Source organism: Xiphophorus couchianus, chromosome 15, assembly GCF_001444195.1.
Source record: "Xiphophorus couchianus chromosome 15, X_couchianus-1.0, whole genome shotgun sequence".
NCBI classification, from domain to species: domain Eukaryota; kingdom Metazoa; phylum Chordata; class Actinopteri; order Cyprinodontiformes; family Poeciliidae; genus Xiphophorus; species Xiphophorus couchianus.
Window position 1 is genome coordinate 2,228,067 of NC_040242.1, and position 9,652 is coordinate 2,237,718.

General features: G+C 36.7%; 1 protein-coding gene across 1 annotated transcript; it reads right to left on the minus strand.

The window, feature by feature from the left end:
* On the minus strand, positions 1–8,881 carry unc93a (unc-93 homolog A). Its single transcript, XM_028039559.1, has 8 exons — positions 8,581–8,881; positions 7,381–7,562; positions 5,973–6,202; positions 5,140–5,274; positions 3,540–3,751; positions 2,818–2,953; positions 2,006–2,137; positions 1–1,095 (listed from the first exon to the last, which is right to left on the minus strand). Exons 1-8 carry the CDS (start codon positions 8,668–8,670, stop codon positions 812–814), a joined length of 1,401 nt encoding a protein of 466 aa, XP_027895360.1. The 5' UTR covers positions 8,671–8,881; the 3' UTR covers positions 1–811.
* Between the last annotated feature and the right edge of the window lie 771 nt (positions 8,882–9,652).

Genomic DNA, 9,652 nt, shown 5'->3' on the forward strand with positions numbered 1-9,652 from the left:
TCAAATGAACACATTTATTACTTAAACTTACATAAACAGTATACATTTTATTTTATTTACAGTGGAGTAAAAAACATAGTTTATTGTAAGGAGGCTGTTGGGTTTTATGAGCAGATAGTTAAAAATAAAAAGGTAAAATCCAACATTCAGCAAATGTTTATGAAGATTTCAACAAATAAACATGTAGGAACAGATGCATTTACAGAGATAACAATGAAATTTCAATAATATCTATCAATTTAACTAAGACATTTTTATTTAATGTATTTAAAGGGGACACATTGTGCAAAATCACTAAAAGAAAACCCACAAACGCTTAAGAAAAATAAAAATCTGCAATAAGTTGATGCTTTTTTATGTCTTAAAAATACATTTCAAAAACAAGTCACATTTCACTGGCACTACGTGGTTACCTAGCAACCCACGCAGAGCCCAGCCCATTACCTAGCAACCCGTGCAGAGCCCCGCCCATTACCTAGCAACCCAGGGGGAGCTACAGACTGTTTGCTCATACATAGACTTATTCTAACCTGTTCAAGGGAGCATAATGTTTCACCTTTGAAGATTAAAAACATTAAAAATCAGTTTGTGATGTCAGTTTCTGCTTTTAACTTAATGTTACATTTTATATTCTGACATTTGTTCTGGTTTTAGCAGTGCAAAAAAAGTCCAGAAAACCAACAAGAAGAGGTCTATTTAAGAAAAAGTAAAGGCTTTCCACCTTTTTATAGTCATTTTACTTTTTTTCAGTTTCAGTTGCAGGAGTTCTGGATTAGCAGTCAAAGAAGGAAACAATAAAATGGCAACGCGTCTACATCCAAGTCTGGCTAATGATGCCCGCTTCCTCTGCTTTGTTTTTGGGATTCTCATAGGTGGCCTGTTCAATGGGCTGGGTGGGATTCCTGTACTCGTAGTACTCCACTACGGGGTAGGTGATCATGCTAATCACCAGAACAGCCAGCACGATGTACAGTTTATACTCCACGCACAGGAAGGTGCTGTAGGCGAAGGCGATGACGAAACCAAGCGACTCCCACATGCGGTAGTTGGCGAAGGCGGCCTCCTTGTCCCGCGGGAAGAGGACGCCATAAAGAGCTGCAACAGAGCGGGCGACAGATCAATTTGAAGGTAGGCTCAGCTGTTTTTATTGTTAATCTTGTGCACATGCAGTTGAAACCAGTTTTGTAGAAGTATGTTTAATCCTTGGGAACAATTTCCAGAAGCCTAAAGGTGCCGCATTTATTAGTTCAAACATTTATATGCAAATCTAGACGTGATGTGAATGTCCAACCATCATACTGTCCAAGAAGGAGACGGGTTTTGATCAGAAAAGTGCAGATTGACCCCCAGAACTAAAGCTAAAAACATTGTGAAGAATCTGGCTAAAGTTGGTAAGACTGTATCAATATCCAAGTTAAAACTTGTCAAGTACCAATATGGGCTAAATAGCCTCTTCGTAAGGAAGAAGCCAAGACTCCAAATGTCCACAGGAACAAAAATCTTCATTTTTGGGGACATGTTTTGTGGTCTAATGATATTAAAGTGGAACGTTTTGGGCTTAATGACCATCGTTTAAGCCCATCGTAACTGGGCTTACCATCGTAACTGTGATGTATGTTGGTGTAAGTATCATGTTGTGGGTCTGCTTTGCTGCAGGAGGAACTGGTGCACATCATAATATGGATGGCGTCATGAGGAAAAAACATTGTGTAGAAATATTGAAGCAACTACTGAAGACATCAGCCAGTTTATAGGACAAGGTTTTTGTAAAATGTTTATCAGTAAAATTGAAAATTAGTTCCTGTAAAACATCTCACAAATTTCTACATGAGCAGTAAATGTCATTTAGGTACCAAACAGGACAAATTACAGCTGTTGAATCTGAAACTATAATTAGTTCGGTAGAAAACAACAAATATCATTAGGTCAAACTGCTTCTAGGTTCCTTCCAGGTGTTTTTTCCTGCTTTCTGAGCATCAAAGCAGAGATTTTCAGTTTTTCTTACCATTAGTCTGAGTTTGCCAGATAGCGTCCGCCATACCCCACAGAGCGGGAAAAACGAAAAACACAGGCAGCTGGTCAGGATGAGGCCTCCAGAACAGGAGGGCGATGATGCAGGCCAAGTTGATCGCACCAGCTGAAAACAGATGATTCCTCTGGTTACAAACATCTATGGCTACCGACCTTTAACCAGAGGCGGCACTACTTCAATATATTTTTACTCAAATAAAAGAAAAAATTAAACATGTTTGTTCTTTATTCGGTGGGTAGAAAATCCTGAATTTTTTCTCAATTAGCGATACTTCATAATAAAATTATTCAGATAAAATCTACAAAGTAGTAAAAATACTCCTAAGAGGTTTTTTTTCTTCCAGAAAGTTACTTTAGTAAATGCAATTAAGTAAATGTAAGTAGTTACTTTCCAACCCTGTCTATAACCGGCTTTTTCACCGCAGTCTGATTAGCACAATTCCAATATTTTCACTAAATAAAATACAATAAAATAAAAACAAAACCGGACCTGTGCCACTTCCATATGTGGTGCTAAGTCAGCACTCATTACTATATGAACATTTAAAATGATCCATAAACTGTTTAATCCATTATTACTTCCATAAACAATGCGCTTCTGTGTGACGTGATGTTCATCTTCTGCGCATGCAGGCCGCTTTGTACGGAAGCATCATTTTCTAGCAGTAAGAACGACGACGCCAAAGAACAAAACAACAACAAAAAAGATCGGGACTAAACATTAAGACATGCTGTATGAACGTATCCTTATATAAACAGTTTACATATAAGGAAATTAGTTTTTACCAAAGAAGAAGAGGGCGGCCCTTCCGGTGTAGCGAGCGATTCTCCCAAACAGGAAGGAGGAGAGCGAATTAGTCGCTCCGAAGCACATCATCACATAACCGACATAGTGGATCCCCAAAGCACAAGTTACGTAGTTCTGCGAAGAGAGGCAGCAAAACGGGTTCACATCTCACATGAAACGTCAACAAACTCAAAATGGCAGCCGATAGTTGGAATGTTTTTGTAAGATATTCCTACTTTTTTCGCTTCGAAGTGAAGGCATCTGAGTAAACCTCCAAAAGGTTTACTTAATATTCTCACTTTACAACTCTAAACTTTATTGTATTTTGGGGGATTTTATGTGATGTTATTCTGGACTGGAAGAAAAAGATGCAATATGCTTTAAGATTCTTTTTAATAATAAAAATCTGAGACTTAGAATTACATTTGTAATGTCAAAGGGGATCTATGATGCAAAATTAACATTTTGCACCTTTTTGTAATTCCACTTGGGTCTCAGCTGCTTCTAAAAACAGTCCAAGCACTTAAAAAAAGATACCAAGCTGTTTTCTGGCAATACGTTGATGCTGTTTGCTGACTGGAAGATGAGCCATTTCAAAAACCCATAATTGTTGAGTCATATTTGAGCAGTGGACCAACCAGTGAAGCTAGGTAATGATGCTTTCTCATTTTAGCACCAACTTGATTATTATTTTTAATTTTTTTGTTTTAAGTGTCCTTACTTTGGTGTACTCCCCGGAGAGGAAGCTCTGCTCGAAGCCGCTGTAGATGGTGAGCGGGATGAGCGTCAGGAGCCTCCAGTCCTTCAGCAGCCTGAACGTGGCCAGGAACGTGTGGCAGAACGGTTCCCGGTTCCCCCGAAACTGGCTGGTCTGCTGGTGGTCGATGTTGTCCAGAAATATCGACACGATGAGTATCGCTAGAACGCCAACCCCTACGAGACAAACATCTCGCCGACTCAGATTTAAGACTCCATTCAAAAGAAATGTAGAAATTTTGTCCGTGGAAATTTGCACTTCCACGATATACGCTCATGCCTTGGCTAGCTAGGCATCGGAAGTTGTAGATGGATTTCACATAAGCCTCAAGGTAAAAGTAAGATAAGATAAGATAAATCTTTATTGTCACAAGAACAACAAAATTCAAAGGGTGCCATCAGTCGGTGCACATGCCCAAAAACAAAAAATAACTGTCTCACAATTCACACACAACGCAAGCGTCAACAAACAACTGGCAAAAAAAACAAAACAACAAAAAAAAAACAGTATTGAAGTTAAGAAGTCGGAATATTAACATGGCGAAGCACAAAGATATTTAGAGAAGAAGATCAGGACCACTGGAAAAACAAATTTTTTTTTTCTCAGAATTCTGACTTTATTCTAAGAATTTTATTTATTTTCAGAATTCTGACTTTTTTCCTCATAAATTATTTTTCTCCCTCAGAATTCTAACCTTATTTTCAGAATTTACCTTTTTCTCAGAGTTCTGACTTTTTTCTCAGAATTCTGCGTTTTTCTCTTTTTTTATAGAAATAATTTTCCATAGACATTGTTTGCAATAACTCTTAGAATAATTGCAAGCGTTACTTTCCATAACACCATTTTTAATTTTTGTTTGAAGCTCTATATCACAGGTATCAAACTCCAGTCCTCAAGGGCCGGTGTCCTGCAGTTTTTAGATGTGCCACAGGTACAAAACATTGGAATCAAATGGCTTAATCACCTCCTCCTTGTGTAGATCAGTTCTCCAGAGTCCTAATGACCTAATTATTCTATTCAGGTGTGGCGCAGCAGAGGCACATCTAAAAATTGCAGGACTCCGGCCCTTGAGGACTGGAGTTTGACACCCCTGCTTTATATGTACCATTAATGTTAGACTCACCCTTATGTGTGTTTTGTAAAATAATCATATTTCCACCACATCTGGCTACTGTTGATGCGAAGAGCGCGGCCATTTTGAAACGCGAATTCCGCATTACAATCGTAACTTGGTATAGTCGGAGTTGCTTCCAAATTCCCAGTTGATTTTACTGACTGGGAAGTTGAAGTTTCTCAGTTCTCAGTACAACTAGAATGCAACAGCAAAATGAAATGAAGATGTCTACGTGTGTCTCTAACTTTTGTGTGACAGAAAAATCAAAAAAGAAAAAATAAATATTCCCACCAAGGTAAAATCCAAGTATTTAAGGCCAACTTACGTTTTCAAAGTAATTTTGGACAATTTAAAACCTTTTCTAGGATGCATGGACACCCTGTCAGATTTTTTTCTAGTCAAACTACAACCAAAGCTGTTTTGTGAGGAAGAACAAAACTCTAAAATTACCAATGTAGCACCCGAGAAGCGTCCACACAAGCTTCTGTGCAGGTCTGCTGGAGGTACTGTTGCTGCTGCTGGTATTGATAGTGATTCCACAGCCAAATGCTCCACAGGTACTTAGAATGTCCTCTGGAATGTCGGCTGGAAAAAATAAACACATGCAAATGTTAAATACACCAAGAAAATAGAGAAAGCAAAACTTGCAGAGATGTTGGTTTCCACTGCATTTTAGGGATTATTTAAGGGGAACTGTTGTCTTTGTGAGTCTTTGTCTATTTTTCCACTTGTGTTTTAAGATGATGGTGGTGGACAGGAAGAAAATAAAACAGGAATGTGGTTTCTGGAGAAACTCATCAGTTAATCATTTATAAACTGATAAGAAAGCATTTAAACCAGGATGGTAACTTCGTGTGTGTGCACCATGCAATGACCTTCAAGAAACAACTGTTGATGCTAAATAATCTGGGAAGTGTTATGAGGTAGTTGGCATAAGAGGGAAACTATTAGAATGAATACAGTTATTGTCAAAAGTCAGAAATTACAAAAAGCCAAGGGCAGTGGTGGGCATTGCTAGCTAAAACGTTAGCAGCACTAACCCTAAAGCATTAAATATAAACATTAGTTCAGCTAATGCTAAAACACTACACCAATAAAGTATTAGGCAGAAGCCAATGATACAGCGATACACTAACACAGTGTTTAGCTAAAGCTAATACTGGAGCGCTACACCAACACAGTAGTTAGCAAAGCCTAACGCTAAAGTGTAATCTCAGCTTGTTTGTAAGCCTCTAACTTGACTAATCCGGCTGACATTAAGCTTTACTGGATTGTCTACTTACAGATGTTGGTGTCCTGCCCAAAGATGAGCGACGACATCAGGTTTCCCCAAACTGCAGATGACTGGAAGATGAAGAAGAAGATCCCAAAGTAGTGGTTGACCACATCAGCACCCTTCTTATTGTGCTTGGCGGCTTGCACATTCCCAGAGATGGTCAGGTAGGTGCATTTAGCCGACCACAGAGGGGATCCGCCCAAACCCAGGATGAAGGAGGTTGGGATGAGGGTGTACCTGCAGACAGCATCTTAATTTATCCACATGTTGGTAATTTTGTTTTTCTCAGAAATGCTAAATTATGCTTTGTCTTTGAATTCAGAACATAGTTACTTGATTGTGCTATAAAATGATATGATGTGCCTGGAAAACACATAACAGCGCCTCTTTAAAGATAATTTTCTACCTTTTTTCTAAATTCCCCACAAATTTGTTTTATTTTTCTGTTGTTTCTGTCTGTAGTGTGAATTGAAAAAAAAGTTCATTTATAAAATGGAAAAAATTTCTTGTTTTAAATGAAATCATCTGCCAAGATATTTTTGATCAATATTAAAGAAATACCTACCTTAAAACAGGAGCCTATGTATTGCTAAAAATTAATATTTATATGTTAGTTTTGTCTTATTTTAATTGTACTAATATATTTGCACTAGAAACTAAACTAAAATACTGGTTGAGATTTTGTGTCTTTGCAGTGAAGGATAATTTTAGCGCATAACAAGTTGTTGCTCAAGACTTGTCACTCAGATCCGAGTGACATTTCTGCCCAAAGAATGAGCCATGACACCATGAGTCATTACAGGCGCATTACATTTTTGTTATAAAAATGCTACATTTATCAAACATGACTTTAAATAAATGTAACTTTGCAATTTAACGATATAAAGCTAAACAAAATTCATTTAGCATAAAATGAACCCAATTTTAAGTCAAATCCAAAATTGTTTTTGAGACAGATTTGAGAAATTACAAACAAAAAAAAAAGGAAATAATAATGTTCTAATTAAAAAGGTAAAACATTTCAAGATATATCTGAAACTAATATGGATGAAAAAAGTTGTAGTTCTATTGAGAAATTATTTCTTTTAAAACAAGACTTTTTTTATATAAATGAACTTTTTCATCAATATTAAGGAATTATTTCCTTTAAGAAGCTCCTATATTTTGCTAAAAAGTTACTTTTCAGTTAGTTTTGTCTTATTTCAACTGTACCAGCATGGTGAAAATAATAACAGTTGCACATTTCCGATAAGATTTCTTATCTTGTAAATTTGTGTGAATCTGCACAGAAAAATGAAAGTCATGATTTTCTGACTCAAACATCCTAAAGTTGCCATTTTATGTTGATTTTCATGATTTTTAGAGGTTTAATCAGCCTCTTCTGGTCAGATTTTTTTAAAAACTCAGCTCTTTACCATCCAGGGTAGAGGTTTCCGAATGAGTAGGACACGTAACAGACCATTCCCGCGACGATGGTCCATTTACAGCCCAGGTTTTTAATCATGATGGGCGGCAGGAACATGGAGGAGATGATGATGCCGGCGTAGATGACGCTCAGGGATGCAACGCCCATCCCCTGCTCCGCATTCAAGCTGCTCTGCACAACACAAAAATAAAATAATAATCAGAAACCAATCAGTTTTTAAAGGAGGCAACAGGTTTTTATTTAAATGTAACAATATGTGCTGGAATAACACTTAAAATCCCAATAATATGCATAATTTTAGTGCATATTAGTCTACAGCGTTAACCTTACCCTTACCCTAATCATAACCCTAACCAAAATTCAATTCACACTTTAGTCCTAAATCTGACCCCTGACCCAAAAACACAAAGAGCAGTGTGTCCCCACAACGTAGTATATGTCAGGAAAATGGTCCCCACAAGGTATTAGAAACACACACACACACGTAGGGAGAATTTAGAGAAACCAATTAACCTGACAGTCATGTTTTTTGACTGTGGGAGGAAGCCGGAGAACCCGGAAAGAATCCACGCATCCACAGGGAGAACATGCAAACTCCATGTAGAAAGACCCCGGGCCGGGAATCTGACCCAGAACCTTCTTCTTGCTGCTAGGCAACAGTGCTACCAGCTGCGCCACTGTGCAGCCTGTAACACTTTAATTGATACAATATTAAAAATCCCAATAAAATACAATAAAAAAATTTAATTAAATAATACTTCATTAATCCCAAAGGGAAATTAAATTAAACACATTTTTATTAGTAATGTGACAAAATATTAAGAGTATTAATAGTTTTCCATTTAAATGTGTATTTAATCAAATATCTTACTTAGCCCATCAATATTTTTTCCGGCTCTCTGGTCTGAAACCACTCAGTATTTTGAACTTAAAGTAAAAGTTTAAGCAAAATAATTTATTTTTCAGATTAAAGTTAAAGATTTGTATATTAAATACATCATAAAGTGTCACTTTCTGACATTTTTACTCTTCGATTTATTCATATATTGTGACAAACATGGTTTTTATGATTATTTAGCCTTAGAAATCCCTTCTTTAATAAATGAGCATTAATTAAAATTTTTATTTTTAGCACTTTTTGAATTAAAAATCAACATTTTAGCACCAGTAGAGCTTTTTATCTGCTTACCTGTAAGCTCTGCAGGCCTCCATAAGCCGTGAACAGAGACAGAAATCCAATGGAGACCACCAACACATTCTTAAAGTTTCGGCTGATCATGATGGTCTTCTTCTTTTTTTTTTTTTTAAATAAAAATAAGACAATGAAGCTTTTAAAAAAAACAAAAACCAAAAACTCCCGGTGGGGTTTAATTTAGCTGCTCTGCTCAAGAGCAAAGTCAGAGGAAGGCTGCTTATGCTGCAATGATTCTGCCTCTGATAAAGTTGTACAGTTAAAATAGCTCAGGACAAAGTCCAACACTCCCCCCCCACACACACACACGCACACACACACTCATATGACACGCACACACACCATTTAGAAGGTTTGATCCTTGCTGATTACTTATCACCATCTAAATCTGTCATAAAAATCTTTTCTGTTTCTTCCCTCTCTCTTTTATTTGTAAAGATGTTTCATTTAAAAGCTTTAAAATTCAGATTTGCGTGTTTTTTTTTGTTTTTTTTTTAACAACAAATCAGAAATATATGATTTCTGATCATAAGTAACATCAATTACCCATTTGGGATACAAATGTATCTGAATCTACATATAAATATATATATAAACATTAAAGGTAAAGTCGATACATGTGGAGGAAGTGGCAGTGAGCAAAGGTTTACAGCACGTGGATCTTTTTACAGGAACGCCAACTCAGAGTTTTACAACACAACGTGTTTACAGGAATGAAACAAACTTTGATGTTTTTCACCACGATTCAAAGTCAAACAGACGCCAGGTGAACGCCTCGCATATCAGCTGACCCATTTGATAAAAACTGGACTGGGCAGGAAGAGAAAAGATGACATATTTTCTATGAAACCTAATCAGTAATGTTATCAGTAAAGGTGGAGTTTATTAATATAGCTGCCCGTGTTGGGAATATAGTATTTTTGGTTTAAAACTGACTAACATTTATAGTTATTTATGACTTAATTAACTTTCAGGCATGTAGGCATGATGTTGCCAGATGTTGCCAGTTTGGTGATTTAGTGTGTTTTTTTTAGCACTTTTTGAATAAAAAAATTCCAAAGTTTGTTGG